General features: G+C 51.0%; 5 protein-coding genes across 5 annotated transcripts; 4 read left to right on the top strand and 1 right to left on the bottom strand.

The window, feature by feature from the left end:
* The first annotated feature begins 146 nt into the window (after nucleotides 1-146).
* PV06_05318 (uncharacterized protein) lies at nucleotides 147-3904 on the top strand. Its single transcript, XM_016406309.1, has 2 exons — nucleotides 147-3333; nucleotides 3393-3904. The coding sequence occupies exons 1-2, from the start codon at nucleotides 302-304 to the stop codon at nucleotides 3616-3618; spliced, it is 3258 nt and encodes a 1085-aa protein (XP_016264515.1). The 5' UTR covers nucleotides 147-301; the 3' UTR covers nucleotides 3619-3904.
* Nucleotides 3905-5977: 2073 nt separating this feature from the next.
* Nucleotides 5978-7307, top strand: PV06_05319 (uncharacterized protein; the record flags this gene model as incomplete). Its single annotated transcript, XM_016406310.1, has 2 exons — nucleotides 5978-7183; nucleotides 7284-7307. The coding sequence occupies 2 exons, from the start codon at nucleotides 5978-5980 to the stop codon at nucleotides 7305-7307; spliced, it is 1230 nt and encodes a 409-aa protein (XP_016264516.1).
* A 2267-nt stretch (nucleotides 7308-9574) lies between these two features.
* PV06_05320 (uncharacterized protein) lies at nucleotides 9575-11654 on the bottom strand (the record flags this gene model as incomplete). Its single annotated transcript, XM_016406311.1, has 4 exons — nucleotides 9575-10335; nucleotides 10409-11023; nucleotides 11072-11388; nucleotides 11512-11654. The coding sequence occupies 4 exons, from the start codon at nucleotides 11652-11654 to the stop codon at nucleotides 9575-9577; spliced, it is 1836 nt and encodes a 611-aa protein (XP_016264517.1).
* A 1322-nt stretch (nucleotides 11655-12976) lies between these two features.
* Nucleotides 12977-14240, top strand: PV06_05321 (uncharacterized protein). Its single transcript, XM_016406312.1, has 3 exons — nucleotides 12977-13156; nucleotides 13232-13315; nucleotides 13381-14240. The coding sequence occupies exons 1-3, from the start codon at nucleotides 13096-13098 to the stop codon at nucleotides 14004-14006; spliced, it is 771 nt and encodes a 256-aa protein (XP_016264518.1). The 5' UTR covers nucleotides 12977-13095; the 3' UTR covers nucleotides 14007-14240.
* Nucleotides 14241-15001: 761 nt separating this feature from the next.
* On the top strand, nucleotides 15002-15914 carry PV06_05322 (uncharacterized protein). The gene is made up of 2 exons (XM_016406313.1): nucleotides 15002-15114; nucleotides 15180-15914. The coding sequence occupies exons 1-2, from the start codon at nucleotides 15109-15111 to the stop codon at nucleotides 15852-15854; spliced, it is 681 nt and encodes a 226-aa protein (XP_016264519.1). The 5' UTR covers nucleotides 15002-15108; the 3' UTR covers nucleotides 15855-15914.
* The last annotated feature ends 4958 nt before the right edge of the window (nucleotides 15915-20872 follow it).

Consider the following 20872-nt stretch of genomic DNA (forward strand, 5'->3'; position numbering starts at 1 on the left):
ATGAATTGACAATGGTTTGTCGCGACACGCGTTACCGCGTCGCGCGTAAAGTAGTTGCAGTCGGCGAAACAGAATATCCGGGCTCCGTCCCCAGACTCGATTATGATTATCGTTGCGTGTCCTTCAGCGCAGTGTACCCGGAGTATCAGCAAACCATTCGCGCCGTCCACATGCCACTGAATACAAAACATGGGCTTATTGAGCATACGAATAGCTATTCCTACAAGGATATATCTAGCCTCACTGTCTGTATGAATTGACTGCTAATGCCGCCGAAACAGCTGCCTGCGGCATTTTCAATATGGCCTCGCCAATCAGGCCTCGCGCAGAGGCATCCTTTGTATCCCCGACCGCGAGTACACCTTCGGGGGGATATCCCTTCCCTGATGTATCGCAGAGGCAGCATGGACCTAGGGGAACCATGCGACGGGGGTCGACAGCAAGCTCAATCGCGAGTATAGGAGGAGCCTTAGACACGGGGTCGATCAATCATCCTACCATCGCTGAAACGAGTCAGAATGCCATCTCAACACTTCTTCAGCATCCTATTATGCGCACTGGTCTCTCCGCAAGCACTGCCGTTCCTTCGAACGGCTACAAAACCCCAACCCATCGGGATATCCCTCCAGTTGCGTTAACGAACATCCCTCATATTGAGTCCAAAGCCTTTCATCCATACTTATCACAAGTGGGGTCAATATACGAAGCCTTCCAGCGAGCGAAGAATGAAGGCGAAGGAGAGGCGTCGCTCTTTCAGCGCGACAAGAAGGACAGCAGAAATGAGGAGTGGGAGGCGATTCTGGCCAAAAGGTTACAAAAATCAGGACATTCTCGTGCAGGGTCTATGAGTTCTACAACCTCAACACCCCTAGAAACGCCGCAGCCAAAACGGCGACATAGTGGACAACGGCGTCAAGCAGTGACGCCACTGTCCACTATCCCGACAGTATATTCCGAGGAAGACTTTCATCTGGAAAATCCAAGAACATTCGACATTGTGTCAGAGCACTCTGAGATCATCCGAGATCCTAACGGAGCTCCGAGTGGGAGGAAGTCATTAGCTACGAATGCAATATTGCAGGAGAAGTTGTCCTGGTATATGGATACAGTAGAAGTCCACCTCATCAACTCGATATCTACTGCTTCCAAGTCTTTCTTTTCGGCTCTGGGCTCCCTAAGAGAACTACACAATGAGGCAGCAGATTCAGTGGACCGGATCCAGAAACTGCGAAAGGAATTAGCCAAGCTCGACAAGGAGATGGCAATAGATGGCCTGAAGGTGGTCAATCTCAAGCAACGGCGAGATAATGTTCGTCAACTCGCACAGACAATCATGCAACTTGAAGATATCGTCGCATCAGTTCAGAACGCGGAAGATAAGGTAGAGAAAGGTGACATTGACGAGGCCCTGGACGAGCTTGATGATGTCGAGCTGTTGATGGCTGGGAAGGAAATTGCCGCCTCATCTCCGGAAGACAACGCGCGATATAGACGACGTGATCTCCGGAGAATTAGAGCTCTGGAGGGAGCTTTGGACGATCTAAACCAGCTGAGATTCCGTGCTGGCCGAGGGTACGAGACGAGATTCCATGGCAGCCTTCTTAGCGACATTAGGCGACACGTCGAGCACACCGAAACCCTTGCTACGCTTCAGCGATGGGGCATAGCGTACACAAGACCGAAGCCGGGCCAGAGAAGGGCGCCTTCTTCATTCCCTGGTTACATGAACATTGGGTCAGAACTGCGGTCCGAACTCGAAGCCGAAATGAGAGGATTGTCCAGAGCTAGGTACACGACGCAAGCAGCTACCACATTCCGAGCCATCGTTCTCAGGGAGATGAAGAATATGATCAGAAAACAGTTACCAAGCTCTAGTGATGACGACAATGTTTCCACGGTATCAGCGTCAACTATGGGAGGGAGGAGTATGAGTCAGCAGGAGAAGTCTTCGATCCTGGCTCGTAACTTGCGAGCCTTGGATGCTGAAGATTGGTATCAAATGTTGGCTACCATTTATACAAATATCAGCGAGGGTCTTCGGAGACTCAGTGTACAGGTGAAAATTCTGCTGGATATCACAAGCAACTTACCTGAGCACATGCTCAAGTCTCCTCCCACGAGTCCTGATCCCGCGAATCTCGACCGAGTACGAAGCCCAGGTCGGCCAAGAGCTACAAGTTCCGTCCAGGCAGAGATGCAGCAAGTTCTTGATTTGTCGAGCTTACTAGGAGAAGGAGTAGACCTTGTTCAGACGCAAATCACCAAAGTTGTCAAGGTCCGATCGCAACAAAATGCCGAACTGCCACTGGACGACTTCTTGAAATATTTTACTCTCAATCGACTATTCGCGGATGAGTGTGAAGCGATCTCAGGTCGCAGTGGAACAGCGTTGAAAACTGTTGTTGATTCCCAAATCAAAGATTTTGTTTATCGGTTTGGCGAGTCACAGAAACATGATGTAATCAAGGTCATGGACAGCGACAAATGGGATGCCAAAGATTTTGGCGATCGTGAAAATAAAATTCTCAGTCGCATCCTTGAAGGCAGCACGAGTGATGCAATGCCATGGGTCGAGAGCACTATGATCTGGCAGCCTGCTACAAATGGGCTTAAGGACAGCAACGGCAGTGCCACTAATGGATCTGCTGGTACAACGGCAAAAGTACGAAGTGCTGTCATCGACGAGCAGAAGTATATTCTCCCTGAATCGGCACTGGCCATGCTCCAATCAATGGAATCCTTCCAACACTTGGCTGCTGGTATTCCCAGCATGAGTCAAGAAGTGGCGACATCACTGCTCGAAACACTGAGGTTCTTCAATTCTCGGAGCTCACAATTGATCCTCGGAGCCGGGGCTACTCGAAGTGCAGGGCTCAAGAATATTACCACGAAACATTTGGCACTCTCTTCACAGGCACTGAGTTTCGTCGTCGCGTTGATACCTTATGTGAGGGAGTTCTTCCGACGTCATCTACCTTCCTCAACTGCCCCACACATCATGACCGAGTTTGACAAAGTCAAGCGTCTGTTTCAAGAGCACCAAAGTGGCATTCATGAGAAATTGGTCGACATCATGTCGGGGCGGGCAGCGATGCACGTAAAGTCGATGAAGAATATCGACTGGGAAGAGGCAGCAAAGAACAAAGCTACCTCTGTCTCCCCATATATGGAGACTCTAACCAAAGAGACCGGCACGTTGCAAAAAGTCCTGGCCAAGCATCTGCCCGAGCCCGTCGTAGCAGGAATCATGGTTCCTGTCTTCTCGAGCTATCGGGAGCAATGGACGAACGCGTATCAAGAGGTAGTTCTCAAATCTGCGGCCGCAAAGGACAGGTAAGACAAAACAAACTCCCAACGTAAAACGAAGGCCCGGAGCTAACATGACTTTGTAGATTACTTGCTGACGCGGATTTCTTCCACTCGCGACTGAGCAAAATCGATGGATCGGGCGACTTGGGCGAGCACATCGTCAAGGTTGTGAAAGCAAAAGAGCTAGCTAACAATGTCTCCTCGACCACTTCTGAGACAATTGAAAAACAGAGCGACAAAGTCGAGGCACCTCAGGACAAAAAGACTTCAGTGGAAGCCAAAGATAATAGGGAAAGGGAAGGGACATAGATCGTCTTGACCCAGTTGGATTTGGAGGATTGAGTAAAAGAATTGGCTGCTAGATAGCGGTGTTTTCTGAAAAATATACAGAAAAAGACCTACGTTGGCGACAGCATTTGCAATCATCCATGCCCCGACTTTGTCGATTTGTCGTTCAAATTTTCACAATTCAAGGTAACATTCAAGGTAACGCGGCGTTATCTTCTCGTTTCTCTTTAATCTCCTGGCGTATGCTGCATCGACGACATTGATTCATTTGAACCGTTTTTGCTGAATTTGTTTCAACCACAGATGCCCACTATGTTCTGGTTTGTTTTAGAAGATGGCAGTGGCATTGACGTGGCTACTGACGCCTCCTGGCATGTTGGCGGGGGAACTCGAAAAGAAAAAGGTCCAGCGCTTGTTCTTCTTGGCCAGCTCGCTCAGCTTCTCCAGGTCCAGCATCTCGCCGAGGGGCATGCCCCAGAGCGCGAGGATGTACTCGTGCAGGTAGTACGACTCGGGGGTCGGCCAGCGCTCGAAGCTGGGCGCGTCCCCTCCCACGGCGGCGAAGTAGCAGTCGTGGAGCCAGTCCTTCATGGCCTCCTCCTGCTTGATCCCCGCCCACGCCTGCTTGCCGCCGTGGGTGCCGTGGCCGCGCAGGGCGAGGGCGTCGCGTTCCTCGGGCGCCCGGTTGTAGTAGTCCTGCACCCAGCCGGAGCGGATGAGGAGGATGTCGCCGATCTTGACGTCGCCGCCTTGCGAGGCCGGACGGATGTCGATGCCCTGCCACTTCCCGCACGCCGCCAGCTCGTCGTACGATATCGCATGGCTCGTCGCCGTGTCGTACTTGATCCCGTGGGCGTCGGCGTACGAGCGGTAGTCGAGCAGGATGCCGCGGCCGGAGAAGCCGTGCGTGCTCCAGTGGTGGATGCTACATTTGTGGTTGGCCGTCTCGCCGACAATGTCGGCCGCGTGAGTGTCGTTGTAGAAAGTTTTTGTTCTATTAACGACCACAACGTTTAGAAATGGGCTGGTCACAGTCAAGGAAGTAGGGGAGCGGACTCGTCATTCCACATACGCCATATGAGCAAAGTGTCGAAATCCGTCCCATTGGGTCCCGGATTGCGTGTTACAATGATACACATCGTCAAAGGCCACTCCGCCCTCCAGGTCGAGAATCTTGTGCTCGAACTTTTGTCGACCAAAGGCCGGCTGTTCGGGAATCGTCAGGGGAAGGTCCAGACGGGCCATTTCACCCGTTCGTATCTCAGACGCGGCCGCTCTCACTCGAGTCGGCGTCAGGAGATTCAAGCGACCGATGTAGTCGTCCTTGCCCCACACCCATGCTGCCTCGTCGGGAGCGCCGACGATCTTGGGAAGATTCTTTCGTGTCGGAAATGACGTCGAATCCGGGTCGAAGGGGATTGTGGTTGCTGTTTTGCCGAGAATTGTGTCTTTGATCTGACTCAATCTTCGGCCAGCTAGGGACAGCGTATCTGCCATTTGTGATGTTTGAGCGTTAAAAGAAAAGAGTGGGTGGGTGGGTTAGTGGATGGATGGCAAGCTTGATGGACTCAGGCTCAGTCAGTACAAGTACTAATATTGACAATATTGGCTTGTTAATGGTGATGATCGATCGTTATACGAAGACGTTCAAGCAGATTCAGATTTAGGATGCTGGTGAAGCACTAAGATCAAACCGTCTCATCCCCGAGGTTCTTCGGGTCATGATGATGATATCCACCACCCACCAGAAAGAGGGGCTGCCTTCATCCACAAGGCTTCCACCATTGTTTTCCAGGTTTGTAGGGATTCCCCCCGCTCATACTCCGTACATTGGTTGATGGTAGTGTTGGTAGCCTCAGTCTCTGACATGCATATCCTTGTAATGACGGTGTTTGTGTCACTTGTAAGGTGTGTTCATGTCTGCAAAACGATAACACGGAAGTATGAAGTAGCCTACGCGATGGCAATCACCTCGTATTCGCACTCGCACTCGTATGCGGGGAAAGCTCCGGATAAATTCAGCCTCGGCATCAAACCCGTATGGACTTGTATTTTTGATATGTCGATGATCCTTCACTACAGACACATCGACACAGGGCGGCTTGGATAGCCTGATATCGTGCATCAATGTGGGCTTCGGAACACTAACAACATCGAGTGATATAGCCGCTTTATGGTGCACTTTTGAACCTCAACCAACCCCTCGCACATTGAATCTCCAACGACACTTGATCAGTGCTTTGTACAAATGGTCAAGCTTGATTATATCTTACCTTTCCCTTAGACATCGGCTCGGGCTTCGAACGGAAATATATATTTCATCTTCTTGCCTGTGTTTCCGCGGTCCCAGTGTTATTCTCGGGATAAGGAGAACTTGAAAATGGGAGACACGACACCGCTTTCAAATAACCGAGACGGCGATACGCATACCGACGGCATCAACGGGGCACGACGCATTCCAAGAAGACTCTACTCTCTCAATCAACCACCTTCACTCGAACATTTCAAACAACTCTGTGTCCAAAACACCGATGCGACTCTCTATCCGCACGCAAAATCCGTAATATCAAACGTCCCAATCTATGACATTACTTCTTTACCAACCCACGCAGAGATTGATGAGATCCAAGACGAATGGCACCATATTCTCCTTTCAGGTCCCGGAGTTTTTGTCATCCGCAACTTCGTCCGCGATGCCGCATTACTACAGCGCATCAACGCAGCTTTCACAGAAATCATCGACTTCGAATCTCGGTCCTCTTCAAAGGGAGACCATTTTGCCGCTTCTGGTAACAATGCACGTATCTGGAACTCTTTCCAAAAGCACGCCGAACACCACCCACCCAGCTTTGTACGCTACTACTCGAACCCTTGGCTACGTCGAGTCTGTGAAAGTTGGCTGGGACCATCCTACCAAGTCACGGCGCAGGTCAACCTGGTCAGACCGGGCGGGAAACCTCAAGTCAGCCACCGAGATTACCATCTGGGGTTTCAAACGGCCGAGTCGTGCTCTCGATACCCAAAAGTCACTCAGGTGGCGAGTCAGTACCTCACGTTGCAAGGGGCCGTGGCGCACTCGGACATGCCTCTCGAGAGTGGGCCGACGCGGTTTCTGCCATTTTCCCAGCAATTCGACCAAGGTTTCATGGCGTACCGCCTCGGAGAGTTCATCGACTACTTTGACCAAAACTGGGTCAGTGTGGATTTGAAGATGGGCGACGCCGTTTTTTTCAACCCGGCGCTGTTCCATGCCGCAGGAGAGAACCGCACAACAAATGTCGAGAGAAGCGCCAACCTCTTACAGATCAGCAGCGCGTTCGGGAGGACCATGGAGAGCATCGACACGGCCACCATCATCGACAAATGCTGGGATGATGTGCAGAAATTGTGTGAGCAAGGCAGCACCACGCAAGATGAGATAGATTCCCTCTTGGCCGCCATCGGTGAGGGATACCCTTTTCCGACCAATCTCGACCGCCGTCCACCGGCACCCGGAGGGATGGCACCCGAAAGTGAGGTGGACATTCTTCATCGGGCATTGAACCAAGGGTGGAACAAGGAAGAGGTATCATCAGCCATCACGACCGTTAGAAAAGATTCAATGTCATGAGACATCTCCGCGATATAATAAAGGCAAGCTCAATTTTATCAAGTCGAGAACCAGCATACACAATACATGTGCATAGCTGGAGAATGCTACAAGCCTGTAGTTTTGTAGATAGTAGCTCCGATCACGGTCTTCCTGATAGTATAGATATCTCTCTCGTACACGGAAGAAACAATCCCAACTACCAGACAATGACAGCCTTGATTGAGGACCCATCCTGCATACTCTGCATTGCGGCCATTGCATCACTCGCCGGGAAGAACTTGACGAACTTCTCCAAGGGCAGCTTTCCGTCGCGATACCACTCGATCATTTTTGGAATCTGCTCTTGACCAGTGGTCTCGCCCAGATAGTGACACTCGAACCTCTTGTTGTCACTGAAGAAGGTGCTCAGGGGGAACTGGAACTCGGTACCAGGTGGCGGCACTCCGAGCTGAAGGTGTCTGCCCCGTTTCCCCATGGCCTTCATACATGCCTCTATGACCGGCACGGCACCCGTGGTCTCTATGACGATGGAGATGCGCTGGCCGTTCACCACCCTGGCCGCCTCTCCGACCAAGTCACCCTTCTCCCCGGCCGCGCTCGTGTCGATGACTTTGGTCGCGCCCAGCTGCCTCGCGAGGTCCAGCCTCGAAGCGATCCTGTCGACGGCAATGACCTCTCGACACCCCGCGATCTTTGCGGCCATGACGGCGCCCAAGCCGACTCCCCCCAGGCCAGTGACCATGACGATGTCGTGGGTCTTTGCCTCTGCCCCGTTCAGGACGGCGCCGGAGCCCGTCATAACGCCGCAGCCCAGCGGCGCGAAGAGTCTGAGTTCGTTGTCATTCTCGATGAGGTTTGTAACATTGACAACGCTGGTTTCGGAGACGATACTCGCACCCGCGAAGCTCGACTGCCCGAAAAACCCGCCAGTCACCGTCTCTCCGCTTTTCGCATCTTCAAACAACCCCGGCTTGCCCACGATGTTGAGTGCGACCCACTGCAGACAGTACGGTTGCTTGTTGTCACGACACAAGTCGCAGTTACCGCAGTAGTTATACGACAAAATAACCTTATCCCCCACCTTCGTGGTCGTGACCCCCGATCCGACCTCCTCGACTATTCCAACGCCCTCATGGCCCAAAATGCGAGGGTACGAGAACCCGGGGCCGGCGTTGCCGGGAACCGAACCCACGATAATGTCAGAATGACATATCCCCGTCGCCACGAGCCTGACCTTGACTTGATGGTCACCTGGTGCTTTTGGCGGGATTTTGACCTTTTCCAACTTCCACACCGGCTTCGGGTTGGGCTCGTAAGAAACGAGGGCGGGATATTCGTACGACGATTGTGTAGACATTTCTGCCTTGTATTTTGGACACAAAATCAATAAAGTCTAGAGAAGGACGTCTGTGTGAATCTGAGTGAAAAGGAGACAGGCATGGATACGGAGTGTGCCCATGGGGATGTAATATTAGTGTACCGAGTATTAAACTCGGATCATTTTTGCTGACTCGGTACTTTTCACCTGGTCCCTGACTCGGTTTCGTTCTACTTGAGGGGAAGTTTTTACGCACCGGAGAGTAACACAACAATGCTTACACAGGGACATCTTCTTGCATTTACGAAGTTGCATTAGTCCCGAAAGGACTGACCGACATGTCGAGTGTATGCAAGTAATTGGTGGTCCTGTATTTTCCCCATTTCCTTCCATACCTAGGTACGGAGTACTGTGACTGGGGCATTTGGTACACGAGGTGATCGTCCAACGTAAGCACTTTACTTGTGATCAGATTTTCCACAGATGATGGCCACACGGCCCATGATAAAAGGAGAAGACTCCGAGTTGTAAAGGACGACCACCTAACTCAAATGTAACAGAAGAACTAGTAATAACATCTATATTAGGGAGAACTCGACCTCCAACATATCAGATATCAATCAATTGGTGCTTTTTGGATTTCAAGTGACCGTTGGGCTGTTGTATCATTCACGATCATTCATTTTTATATATGATATCCACCTCGAGGGTAAGGACTATTCCTGGATCAAGAAAAACAAGCGATATTGCCATACAATACACCATGACGGTAGGTATCTAGACTCATGTCAAGTCTATACGGTACCCTACCTTGTGATAGAATCCAGTCGCATGTCAAGTCTATACGGCACGGAACACTACGATGGAACCTAGACACGCGTCAAGTCTATTGGGTAGCCTACAAAGGACACACTACTCATGGAGGAATACAACTGTGACAAAGCCCAATTCAATTCTCTCTTTTTATACAAGAAAAAAAGCAAAACCCAAGCAAAAAAAGAAAACCCCCAACTCCTTCGCTCCATCACACAAAAACACACATCCGCACACAGCAAAAATCATGCGGCCTAGCCGCGGAACTCGACCAAAAAGGTCTCCAGCATTGGCCCGATTTGTTGGACCTTTTTCAGCCCCTCCAAGGAGCGTGCGAGGGCGCCGCGAAGGGCCTCCCGGGCGGCCACCGTCCCCTCCGGGGCGACCCCGGTGCACGAGATCACCCCGGCCCGGCGGAAGATCTCGTTGCAGAGGCCCACCTGGACCTTGAGCGCCTCCTCGCACTCGAGAACCAGGTCCAGGAGGTCCCGGAGGCCGTCGATCTTGCGGCGACCGGCGAGGTCGCGGGCCTCGACCTCCCGGCGCCGGGTGTTCTCCGACGGCGTCATGTCCCTGAAGGACTTGTACTGCTTGCCCGAAGCCCGGAGCTTGCGGGCGTGGCCGCCGCGGAGACCCCTCCTCTTGAGGTCCTCGAAGAACCTCCACATGGCCGAGAGGCGGGCCTTGACCCGGCCTATCGCCTCGAGGACGCGGGTCTTGACCGAGCCGACCTCGCGCGTCAGCGAGACGAGGTCCCTGCCGTATCGGCGGGCGTCCTCGAGGAGGATGCGGCGGTGGCGGGGCCCTGGCGCCCGCGCGGCGTCAGGGGCCCTCTTGAGGCCTTCGAGGATGGCGGCGACGTCGGGGAAGGCAGGACGGCCGCCGCGGGCCCAAGCCGGGGTCGCAGGAGGAAGGGCGGGGGGAGGGCGAGAGGCGAAAGGCTGGGCAGGAGCCACAGCGGGAACAGGAGGGTCATAGACCGGTTGCTTGCCACGTCGTTTCTCAGACATGGTGGCTGCCAGAAACAGAAAGGACCGGTTAGTTACACTTCTCGGTGGCGTTCAGAGAGGGCGTTGTAGGAGACTTACGACCTGTTCCCGCTTGGTTCGTGGCATCCATCGTGCCAACAACGGCAGGATTGCCGGAAGAAATGACCTCTGCATGACCACTGTTGGAGATCTTGAGGAAAGGGGTCGGTCGACGGTGAGGTGGACTAGGCTGAGAAAATCCATAGTCTGAAGTGGTCTCTCCAAAAGAAGTGTTCTGACGGCTTGATGTGCCAATCTGGTCAACTCTGCCGTTGTGTGTGGTATTCGGTCGATTGGAAGGACCTGGCTGTGTAGAATCTTCTTCCCAAAAATGACTGGATCCAATGTCGTGATTCTCAGTAGTGAGTATTTCACTTTGACCAACGCTGTTGAATGAGGTGTTTTGTGGATCGGATTGAGTTGGTCTGAGAAAGTCCTCCCAAGGGTCATCTGGTCTCGTGCCAAACAACTCATCATCGTCGTCTGGAAAGTCTGAGGCTAGTGGGTCATCGTATGTCTCTTCTTCCAACGATTCAGAGAACGACTGGTCAATAGCCATGCTATCGTCATTGTCGAAATTTGGCTGTTCGTCATCACCACCAAGGATATCGATGAAGTTCAGGGGTTGTGCGAAGAAAAGGGGCGACGGTGGAGGGTTATTCTGGTCACCAGAGCCTGAGGCCATCAGCATTGGCCTGGTATAGAGGGAAATTACCCAAATACTGACCTTGATCTCCTTCAAAAGCGTCGGATCCTTGATTGGACTCCATCCTGTTCTATCCACACTGGTTTTCAATCGAATAGAGAGCAAAATGCTGATGAAGTTGATGAAGTCTTGTTCTCGTCTGGCGATGAGACCCGTGATTTGGTTTCGCAGGTGAACTTCATAGTGCGGTGATTTGAGAGAAACGCGACACCCAACGCGCTTCTCAATACCACCGCCCTCGCAGGAGTTCTCATTCACAACGAGGGCGGTCTGATAGATTTGTATATTCACGATCTCCTTTCGCCAAGCGTCCTGGGAATCACCCAGGACATCTCTTTTCGAGTTTCTTGTAAGCCCCTGAGAATGAGGAACATATATACATATTCGAAAGAGGCATCCGTTGTCCACGATATGAGGAACCAAAGCGTAAGGGCACTTGGTCGTCCACAAAAATCACCTTTCAGTTGCCTTTGGCTCCTCGTGCGTCCTCTGCTGAGAAAGGAGACCGATGAGGTTCGCATGCTCGACAAGTTTTTCCATCAAACACATCTGACTCACGGCCAGGGGCAGCCTCCGGCATGTCACAGGTTCAGGAAGCATGGCGACAATGCAGCAATGAGGGTTGCTGAAGATTCGGGAAGGGAATTGTCACAGTCTCGCTGTCGCAGAGATACAATCAATGACAGTCCACAAAGGCCATATCTTCCGCCACCGAGATGCCGTATGAAGAAGCTGGAAATCGCAGGAACATATTGGTTGACAGCAAGTTTTGAAGGGAGATGGAGAGGCAGGGGAGAGCGTTGAGTATCTCTCGCCACTGAATTTGACTGCCCATGCGAAGGTTTCTCCATACTAGCATTCAGAAGAATGGGATGTTGTGTGAAATGCCGTGGCCAATAACGAAGCTGATTGACAATGCCAGAGTTCTTGATCAGACTTTAACGTGCTCCAAATAACAGAGCTATCTCGGCCGAGGTGCAACATTGTGAAGTTGCTTGGTGACTTGCAAGGAGCTAGTAAGCATAGGTGGTGGAGAAAATGATATGTCGAATGTGCACCCTCCAGTTCCTGGGCCCCCTATCTTTGCAGCAGCCTTGTGGCGTAGGTTGTGCAAGGCTGTGTCGACATCGCCAAACTCCACATGCCACGAAGGGTCAGCACAAGAAACGAAGTGTGCATAAGTCGTCATGACTGGGATTATGCATGGCGCGCGGCCAGCTGGGAATAAGCGAGCTTTTGCCTGCAGGAGACACGATGGTTCAGATCGCTCTAGATCCGAGCCAGTCCGTGTATACCCGTATCAAGGTACGCTGCTGCGCTAAGACCATGATGTTAGCTGACCAGAAGACAGGGAATCAAATCTTGCTGTCCAAGAAACCCTAGAGGGCTACACCTTTCAAAGCAAAGGAGAATGTGCAGCCCCCTAGGGCCTAGCGACAAGGCCTTCTTGTATTGTGATCGGCAAGGAAGTTTGTTGGTTGGGTGCTGGTGGTTGTGTGAAGAAGAGAAAAGAAATCAAACTTCAAAAGAAACAATCAAATAATGACATAGGGGTGCCGGTCGGGTAGTGCATGCTGGAATCGGATCCGGGTAGATGGGGATATTTGCGGTGTCTGTCATGGTCACTGTCGGCCCAGGCTCATCCGGTGGACAATGGAAGTCTGTGTCTGTCTTTTCGCAGTAATCATGACTATGAATTGAGGCATGAGAGAGGAGGATAAAAGAAGTGATGGCGAAGATGAAGTTGTGGTCACACAAGGCTGAAGGCTGCGTCTGACTAAAAAGGGGATGAAGCTGTGCAGTCTGTGGGGCCGACGGAGAGAGCCGGAGTGGACGGAGCAAAAGGTTCTATTGTAGTACGGGGTTAAATACTCCGACACCCCCTCATACATTGCCCCTCATTGTACGTGAGTACCAGTGGCCTGATACTTCTGTGCAGTGGTACTTCCTTCATTTGTACTTGGATTCTCTTCGTTTAAATTCCCCAGTAAGAGTCCTTTGACAGAAAGATTCAGGCACAGGTTCCATCAAACACAACATCATGCTGATCGAAGAATCCTACAAAGATGTGCCGACCACGGTGGCCGGGAAGGGCACGATGCGTACGACTCCTCTGACCTAGTAACCTGGTTCTCAGGTTCAAACTCTCCTAACATTGGCTGAGCATCTTTCCAAAGGCATCTTCCTCATCCATCCCACAATCGCAGGATACCCTCACGCAAAGTTCCCCGGCGTAGTGGTGTTTTCGGAAATTTATCAAGGTTCGGCTGCTCTATGTCACTTTGTGTTTGGTTTTGCTATGGAACTAAAGGGAAATGTTTTGCAGTCACCGGCCCCGTCACTCGGTTCGCTCGTCAGATTGCTGGACAAGGCTACATCGTCGCCTTGCCTTCATTCTACCATGAGTTCACCGGCCCCGAACCTCTCTCGTACGACGGGCCTGGCACTGACGCTGGCAACACGTGGAAAATCACCAAGAAAGTCGCGGCCTACGACGAGGACGCACAGCTCACGGTGTCGTTCCTCTTGGGGCTGAAGACGTGCAATGGCAGAATCGGAGCCACGGGAATGTGTCTCGGAGGTCATCTTACTTACCGCTGTGCACTGGATCCCCGAGTGACTGCGGCGCTGTGTTTCTTCGCCACGGACATCCACAGTTCCACGTTGGGTGAAGGAAAGAAGGATGACAGCTTGAAGAGAGCGGGTGATATCAAAGGAGAACTGGTCATGGTCTTTGGCAAGAGTGACCCTCACGTTCCGGCGGAGGGTCGAGACCTGATCCGCAAGACTCTTCACGAGGCGGGTGTCGAGTTTTCCTTCTACGAAGTCTTCGCCGCTCAACATGCCTTTATGTCGTGCTCGAGACTAGAGAGTACCTGTTCGGATCGTTGTAGCACTGTGACTTTTGATCCCAGCCGGGCAAACATCTGCGCTGCTTCCAGCGCAATATAGCCACCACCAAGGACGAGGAGCGACTCTGGTCGCTTCGATTCGAAGTATGCGGTTTCGTTGGTCAGGTAATCGATCTTAGCAAGGTCGTCAACCAGTTGGCTTGGAAGACTGGTGCGGACTCCAGAGGCAATTATCACGCGATCCGCGGGCAGAGTCTGAAAAGGAGCCTGATCCTCATGGCTAGAGCGGACTTCAACCGCTAATTGACCCACACTCTGGACAAGTTTTCCGAGTCCTTCAATATACTTAACATTATCCAAACTAGCGATAACTTTGGCATATTTCTCCTGTCGAAGTCCTTCAACAAGCGCACGGTTCTGTGCGGTGAGCGCCGCGAAGTCAGTCACCCTATCAGTGACGTTGCGTATGCCATGAAATGGGGGGGCGTTATTGTGAGGGCTGGTAACATGCGCCGCTTGGATGAGGAACTTCGAAGGAACTACCGAGCGTGTTAAGATATCCCCGCTCATTAGAAACTCGTCCTGCGAGGAGTATTGCACGTACCACAGCCGACATTCACGCAGCAACCTCCCATCGGTAGGCCTTTGTTGACTATGATGACACTCGCTGCTTCAGGCGCAGCCGCAATAGCTGCTGCAAAGGCAGCTGAACCGCCGCCTGATTCTAACCTTAGCATGCGCCCATACTACAAGGTCAGAAGGAACGAACCAATAATAACTAGTCGGCCAGTTCGACTACTGGCATTCCCGCAGCTCGAGTCCGACGATAAGCACTGCTCTGCAGAGGCCATTGTAAAAAGAGTGAGGTTGATCCAAAGTCCAGAACCGAATGTCTCGTCGCCAGTTTTTGCCATTCATTTTTAAGGCATCTAGGTCTGAGAGCGAAAGACTGTTGGTTCGTCTGCTCAGCGAGTCACGTCATCCGCCGCTGACGATCTACATCCGAACTCCCGAGACTTCGTTGCGTCTAAATCTATACTTTGTCGCAGGTGCAAATATTACGTGCCAAAATCTACATATGTTTGTCCTCTCAGTCGATCAACGGGTTTCTAGATATTCATTCCTCTTCTCTAAGCATTCTCCCGTCCTCGACCTCAAAATTTTGCGTTCCTCCCCGTAAACTGGGACAAGCCCATTTGATCATGGAGGTTAGCACTCTAATAGCAAACGTGGGCATGTTTACTGTACGATACTATCTAATCAAGCTTGACAGGCATGTTGTGAGCACCAGGACGACAATACCGCAGGATTAACACCTGTCCTCGATTCTATCATGCATCGTCGCCGCGCACCTAGGGAGGAGGGCTTGCGCGCAACACAAGTCGCAATCTTGAGCTCGTTAAGTGAGTCCGGACACCTCCCGGCAAGCAATATCATCGACGACATCGCGGCCGACTCGGGTAAGACAGGATATGAAATCCTGACTGCACTGCACGAGCACGATTATGTACGCATAGACAAACACGGGAAGATCATCGCTGCCTATCCGTTCTCGATCAGGCCCACTCGCCATCGCGTCAAACTGAAAAATGGTGTAACAGTCTTTGCGATGTGCGCGATAGATGCTCTAGGCATCCCCCCTATGGTCAACAGCGATGCAACTATATGCTCAGATACAGACTCTGGTGATGAAGTCCGTATCATCTTCCGCCAGCCGCAGGTTAGCTGGGACCCACCGGAAACCGTGGTTCTGGTTGGAACGGAGTCTCATACGGGTGCCGCAGCGGATATTTGCTGCCAATACGTGAATTTCTTTGCAAGCCAGACAATGGCAGAAGCGTGGGCAAAGGCTCATCCTCAGATAGAGCACGTGGTTTTCGATCAAAGCAGAGCTGTTCAGCTTGGTGCTGCGGTTTTTGGGACATTACTTCAGCAAGAAGGCTCGTAAGCTCGTGTCATATGTGCAAAATGGACAAGAAATTACCATGTATACAATCTCAGAAGACAGTATCAAACATTCCACCAGTTCCCCACAGTCACAGGTTGTTGAGTGGATGTACAGGGGAAATCAGATGAATTTAGTGATCGCCAGCATTGCTTGTGCTCCAAGATCGGCCTCGCTCTCGTCCTAGCCGTAACTCCTCAAACCCACCATCTTCCAAAGGAGAAGTTAGCAGCATCTCACAGTATGCTTCTTGGTGCACCTCTTTCCCCTCTTTAATCTCACTCAATACCTCCCGTATCTAGTTTATCATGACGAGGGAAGGTCTCGAGTAAGAGATCGGTGATATTCTTCCGGAGGGCCGCCTCAACGCTATATTTCCCCTAAGGCGGTGAGGGTAAAAGGTATTAAGTGGAGTAACCCTCAATATCCTGCAGTGCTTGATAAGGATAGAAGCCAAGTAGGCACCATGATTGCTCGATTTATTCGATTCGTTCGTGGCTGTGGAGGTTCAAGATTGCTCGAGCCGGTTGTCAACCTGCGTAGTTGTTTCCTCGGTCTACCCATACCCTTAGACTTGCCCAGGAGGTCTACCATACTCCTACACAGTCCGCAGACGTTAAGACACCTTCGCAGGTCATCGTGAGAGTTGTTGCATCGTCCGCAGCATCATAGTCATATGCCTTTGACCATGCCCTCACAAGTTAGCAAAAGACTCTGGGACATGGCTGCGTGACTCACTGGTATACCACCGAGCGCCAGCGTCGTTCATCGACCTCCCATGCAAAATGATTGAGGGATAATCACTTAGAGGGATAATAAGTCTCGACCTGTCTATTGCAGGTTGAATGATCGAGGATGTTGGGTCGACGGGTTGACGCGATAGATTTCGCGGTCGCAGAATTACGCATGACTAATTAGCCACAGACCTGCAGCCCAATCCTGTCAAGCAGCGGGGCTCTATCAGAAGGCAGACTACCTAATGCCGTTTGGACCACATCTTGGATTAATAACCACTAGATGCAAGCAAAGCAAAGTTATGAGGCTCGTTAAGCCGACTCTTTCTGTGCGTTGACTGCGCACGGCTGACAGAGTGGATCCTAGCCCCATTCATCTTAAGATAGCTATTGACATCAGAGGTGTTTCTTCTAGAGGAAAATTGAATGTCTTCTTGTTCAATCATTGGGGAAAAAAACCCTTTATCGCTTTGACTGCTCTGGAGGGAAGTTTTACACTTTCAAATGAGAACGCGGGAGACCAGAAAAGTGCTCTGTCACCCGCTGTGGCTCAGCTTAGTGGAAATTACGCCCCAGTTGAGGCTGAGGAGCATGGGGTGGGGCTGATAATATGCAGGACAAAACAGCGTCGACATTTTCTCTGCCAAACGTCCCATCCTCCCTTCTTCATCTTTCTAATACCACTTCGAAGGATGAGCACCGCCACCGATTCCTTCCCTCCGACGACAGACCGACCTAGTCTGCGACTCCCTACCTCCTCCCGTTTCGTCCCAGCCTCACGATGAGCTTCAACAACAGTCAGAACATCTTGGGAATCACAGCTTTGATTGTCTCGCTCGTGGCTCTATTAACGACAGTTCTACAAGTTCTACAGCAATACTTCTCAAGTGCTGAGGGGTATCGACGATGCGCAGAATCTGTTATGGGACTTTGGTCGAAAGGAACACATCGAAAACTTCGAGCTCATGAATTTAGAATTGAGGTCGTCTTTGAAACGCCGGTCATCTTCCTGGCGCCACCAGACAACAAGCGGGGCCCCATACCAGGTCGAAACATTCATTATCTCGATGGCACGGAGCTGTCGTATAAGAACACCCGTGTCCTGGGACCAACGGCTCAAAAACAAGCAGACGAGCAGGCGATTGCACGAGTACATACTGCCGATGATGAGCAGGCATCCTGGGTGACCCTACTATCGACTCTTCAGCGCGAAGAAGGGGATTCCCGAAAGTGGGACGACGAAATCCGGAATAAGGCTCATACAGGCGTCAGGATCAGACCCCCGGAGTACAGGCTCGCAGTTGGTTTACAAAGCAAGACTCGATCTTGGGACTTCATGCCAGCTGCGGTCACGAAACCTTACGCCACTTCAGCGATGTGCCACTTGGTTGAGATGATGGCAATTTTAGGGATATACTGGAAAGTCTTTGACCAGATTCAATGGAACCTCAGGGCTGAAGGCAACGGATTTATATTGACCTCGACCATAGTTGATGGTCTAGGGGTAATGGTCGTCTTTGCGATCACGGGAAAGTCGAGGTTCTTGGAAAATCGGGTCATCCCAGACAAAGACATAAAGGAGTTATGTTTTGGAACCGTCCCTAACATATTCGACAACCCGGAATATCTCGACCGAGAGAAGGATGCCCAAAGTCTGGACTTGGTATTCGGGACATCAGAAGAAGTTTCAACGACACTCGAGTCTCTAGGATGTACGTCAGACACGCTAAAAAAATATGAAAAAGAACACAAGCATATATTCTCAGGGAAGCACGCTCTAAATCTCTCCTTTGCTTTATAAGCTCTGACGGAAACTGCAGTTTCTTTTGAAATAATCGGCATGCTCGGAAAGGTGTTTCGAATCCGTGGTAGCAGCTTCAGAATGATTGCCAATCCGACCAGCGATCACTGGCTTAAGAACAATGGCCCGAGAGCTTTATGGAAAATAACACGCCTGATGAAAGTGTTTCAAGACAAATTAAGAGAACTTTCCCTCACCGAAGACTTGGGACCCGGCCATCCAATCACTGCTATTTCGGACCAGTGGAAAATTATTCAAGGTCATAACTGTACGGACGAAGCCAATCTCAGTATCGAAGTCCGCGAAGCTATCCACAACGCCCTCGACGAAAGGACCGAGTATCTCCTCAGTCTCAGACAATCAAGTGTTCTCAGTGTTCTAGTCACCCACCTTACCAAGGTCATGGAAATCCTGGACGATCCAAACTCGCCGCTCAATTGCATCGTCCTTGCGAATAAAGAGGAGGCTTTACTGAGCTACTACTTCTACCAAGTACGTCCTGCGGTTATTGGCAACCTGGACTCTGCGGGCAAGCTGCTTAGCAAGGATGAGAAGGAGCAGAGAAGCAATATTTGGGTGTCATTGATCTTTCGAATGTTGTGTTGGCTTTTGCTGCATGATTTTGATAAAGCGGATGTTAAGGTCGTGCCGTCGGATCTGAAGGGGAGCAGGATGCCTGTGTATATTGGCTGAGACGAAAAATGAAAGATTTATCAACGTTATAGAATCGGCGTCACGGAGCGCTTTTGGTCATTTACGGCGCTAGATAGAGCAGAGCAATGCCAGGAAAGATATACCTATCGCATTCAGAGACCTGTTGCTCAAGCTGAGTTGCATGGACAACAATCCCAGATAAAGCTGTGGCCTGTGCGTGCATACGATGTTTTGCTTCTTTATTTCCTCTGTCTTTCTCCTCAGTCCATTAGAAACCTTTCTTTTACGACCGCACACGTGACGTCGTCCTTTTCCATAGCATAGCAGCGACACTTGGCCATTCACGCCTTACCCAACCCAACAAGCACCAATAGCGCAACATTCATCACAGCAATGACCAACCATATCAGCACCGCAAAAACGGCGGTAATCCAATGATTTCTCATCTTCACACTGCCACCATCGATCGTGCTGACAGTCATATATTTGTTGCGGCAAGTGAAGTAAATCAACGGGGCAGATACAAACGGCAGGATGACACTCAATGCAGTCTGCGTGCCATTAAGCGCGGCACTCAAACCATCCCGCCCCACCGCAGCAGCAATAATAATGCTAGGGGTGATGGATATCGATCGAGTGAGCAAGCGACGCAACCAGGGTGCGCATTTCCAATTGAGGGCGCCTTCGCTGACCATTTGACCTGCAATGGTTGCCACAATGCCAGCCGACGTGCCGCTGAGTAAGAGAGCCAAAGCGAAAATGGTGCCGGCAACGGGCGCGATAGTTGAAGACAGTAAATCGTGGATGGCAAAGAGGTCTGCGTCCTGCGCCGAACTGTTGTTTGAAAGGGAGGCACCGGCGGTAATAAGGATGGCGCTATTAACAAAGAGGGCGAATGTGAAGAGGGCGATTCCTAGCTCGATGATGGAGTAGCCTAGACAGTTGCGGATGGCGGGTAGGGAAGGGCGGTATTTGACGCTATTTATGGAGGAAGATGAAGAGTTAGAGGACATGGCGGGGAGGTGTCCTGACTTGACATCAAATTCGCGAAGGCGTGCTTGGACGATTCCGCTTCCGAGATAGAGACTATGAGGCATGACCGTCGCGCCGAGAATACCACAGCTAAGGTAGAGACTAGGGAGATCGTATGAGTATAGAACTGACTCTCAAAAAATTGGTACTAGTAGTGGAGAACATACCCTTGAGCTTCTACAATGGAAGAAGAAGGGATATAACCTTTGAACACCTCTCCAACCGATACGCCTTCAATGTAAGAGAGTTCAATACAAAAGCAAACGACCACGCCAAGGACCAGTGCTATCACGAAATACTCAAAACACCGGAGACGCCGCATAGAGCCAGAAGGGTCATAAAAGATAAGGATTATAAGAACATCGACGAGAGTGAGGGCGCATCCTGCAACCAACGGAACTTTAATCAGAATGTTTAGCGCAATGGCCGAACCAATCACCTCAAGGACCTGTAAGTCACTATACTCTCGAGTAGAACCCAAATCGTGGAGAACTTACCTCGGCGATATCTGTAGCAATAATAGCGCTCTCGGCCAAGAAGTAAAGGAAGTAGTTGAGCCATCTAGGCAAGTGCTCCCTACAGTGCTCTGCAAGATTCAAACCGGTAACAGTGCCTAGTTTAATACAGAGCGACTGCAGGAAAATGGCAAAAAGGTTGGACATTAGAATAATGAATAGCAGCTTGAACCTGTAGGTAGAGCCAGCCGCGACATCGGTCGAGTAGTTGCCAGGATCGATGTATGCAACTGCTATCATGAAACCTGAGCGTTGAGGCAAGAGTCAGCGTATTAGGCCTAATTA

Source organism: Exophiala oligosperma, assembly GCF_000835515.1.
Source record: "Exophiala oligosperma strain CBS 72588 unplaced genomic scaffold supercont1.4, whole genome shotgun sequence".
Classification (NCBI taxonomy): domain Eukaryota; kingdom Fungi; phylum Ascomycota; class Eurotiomycetes; order Chaetothyriales; family Herpotrichiellaceae; genus Exophiala; species Exophiala oligosperma.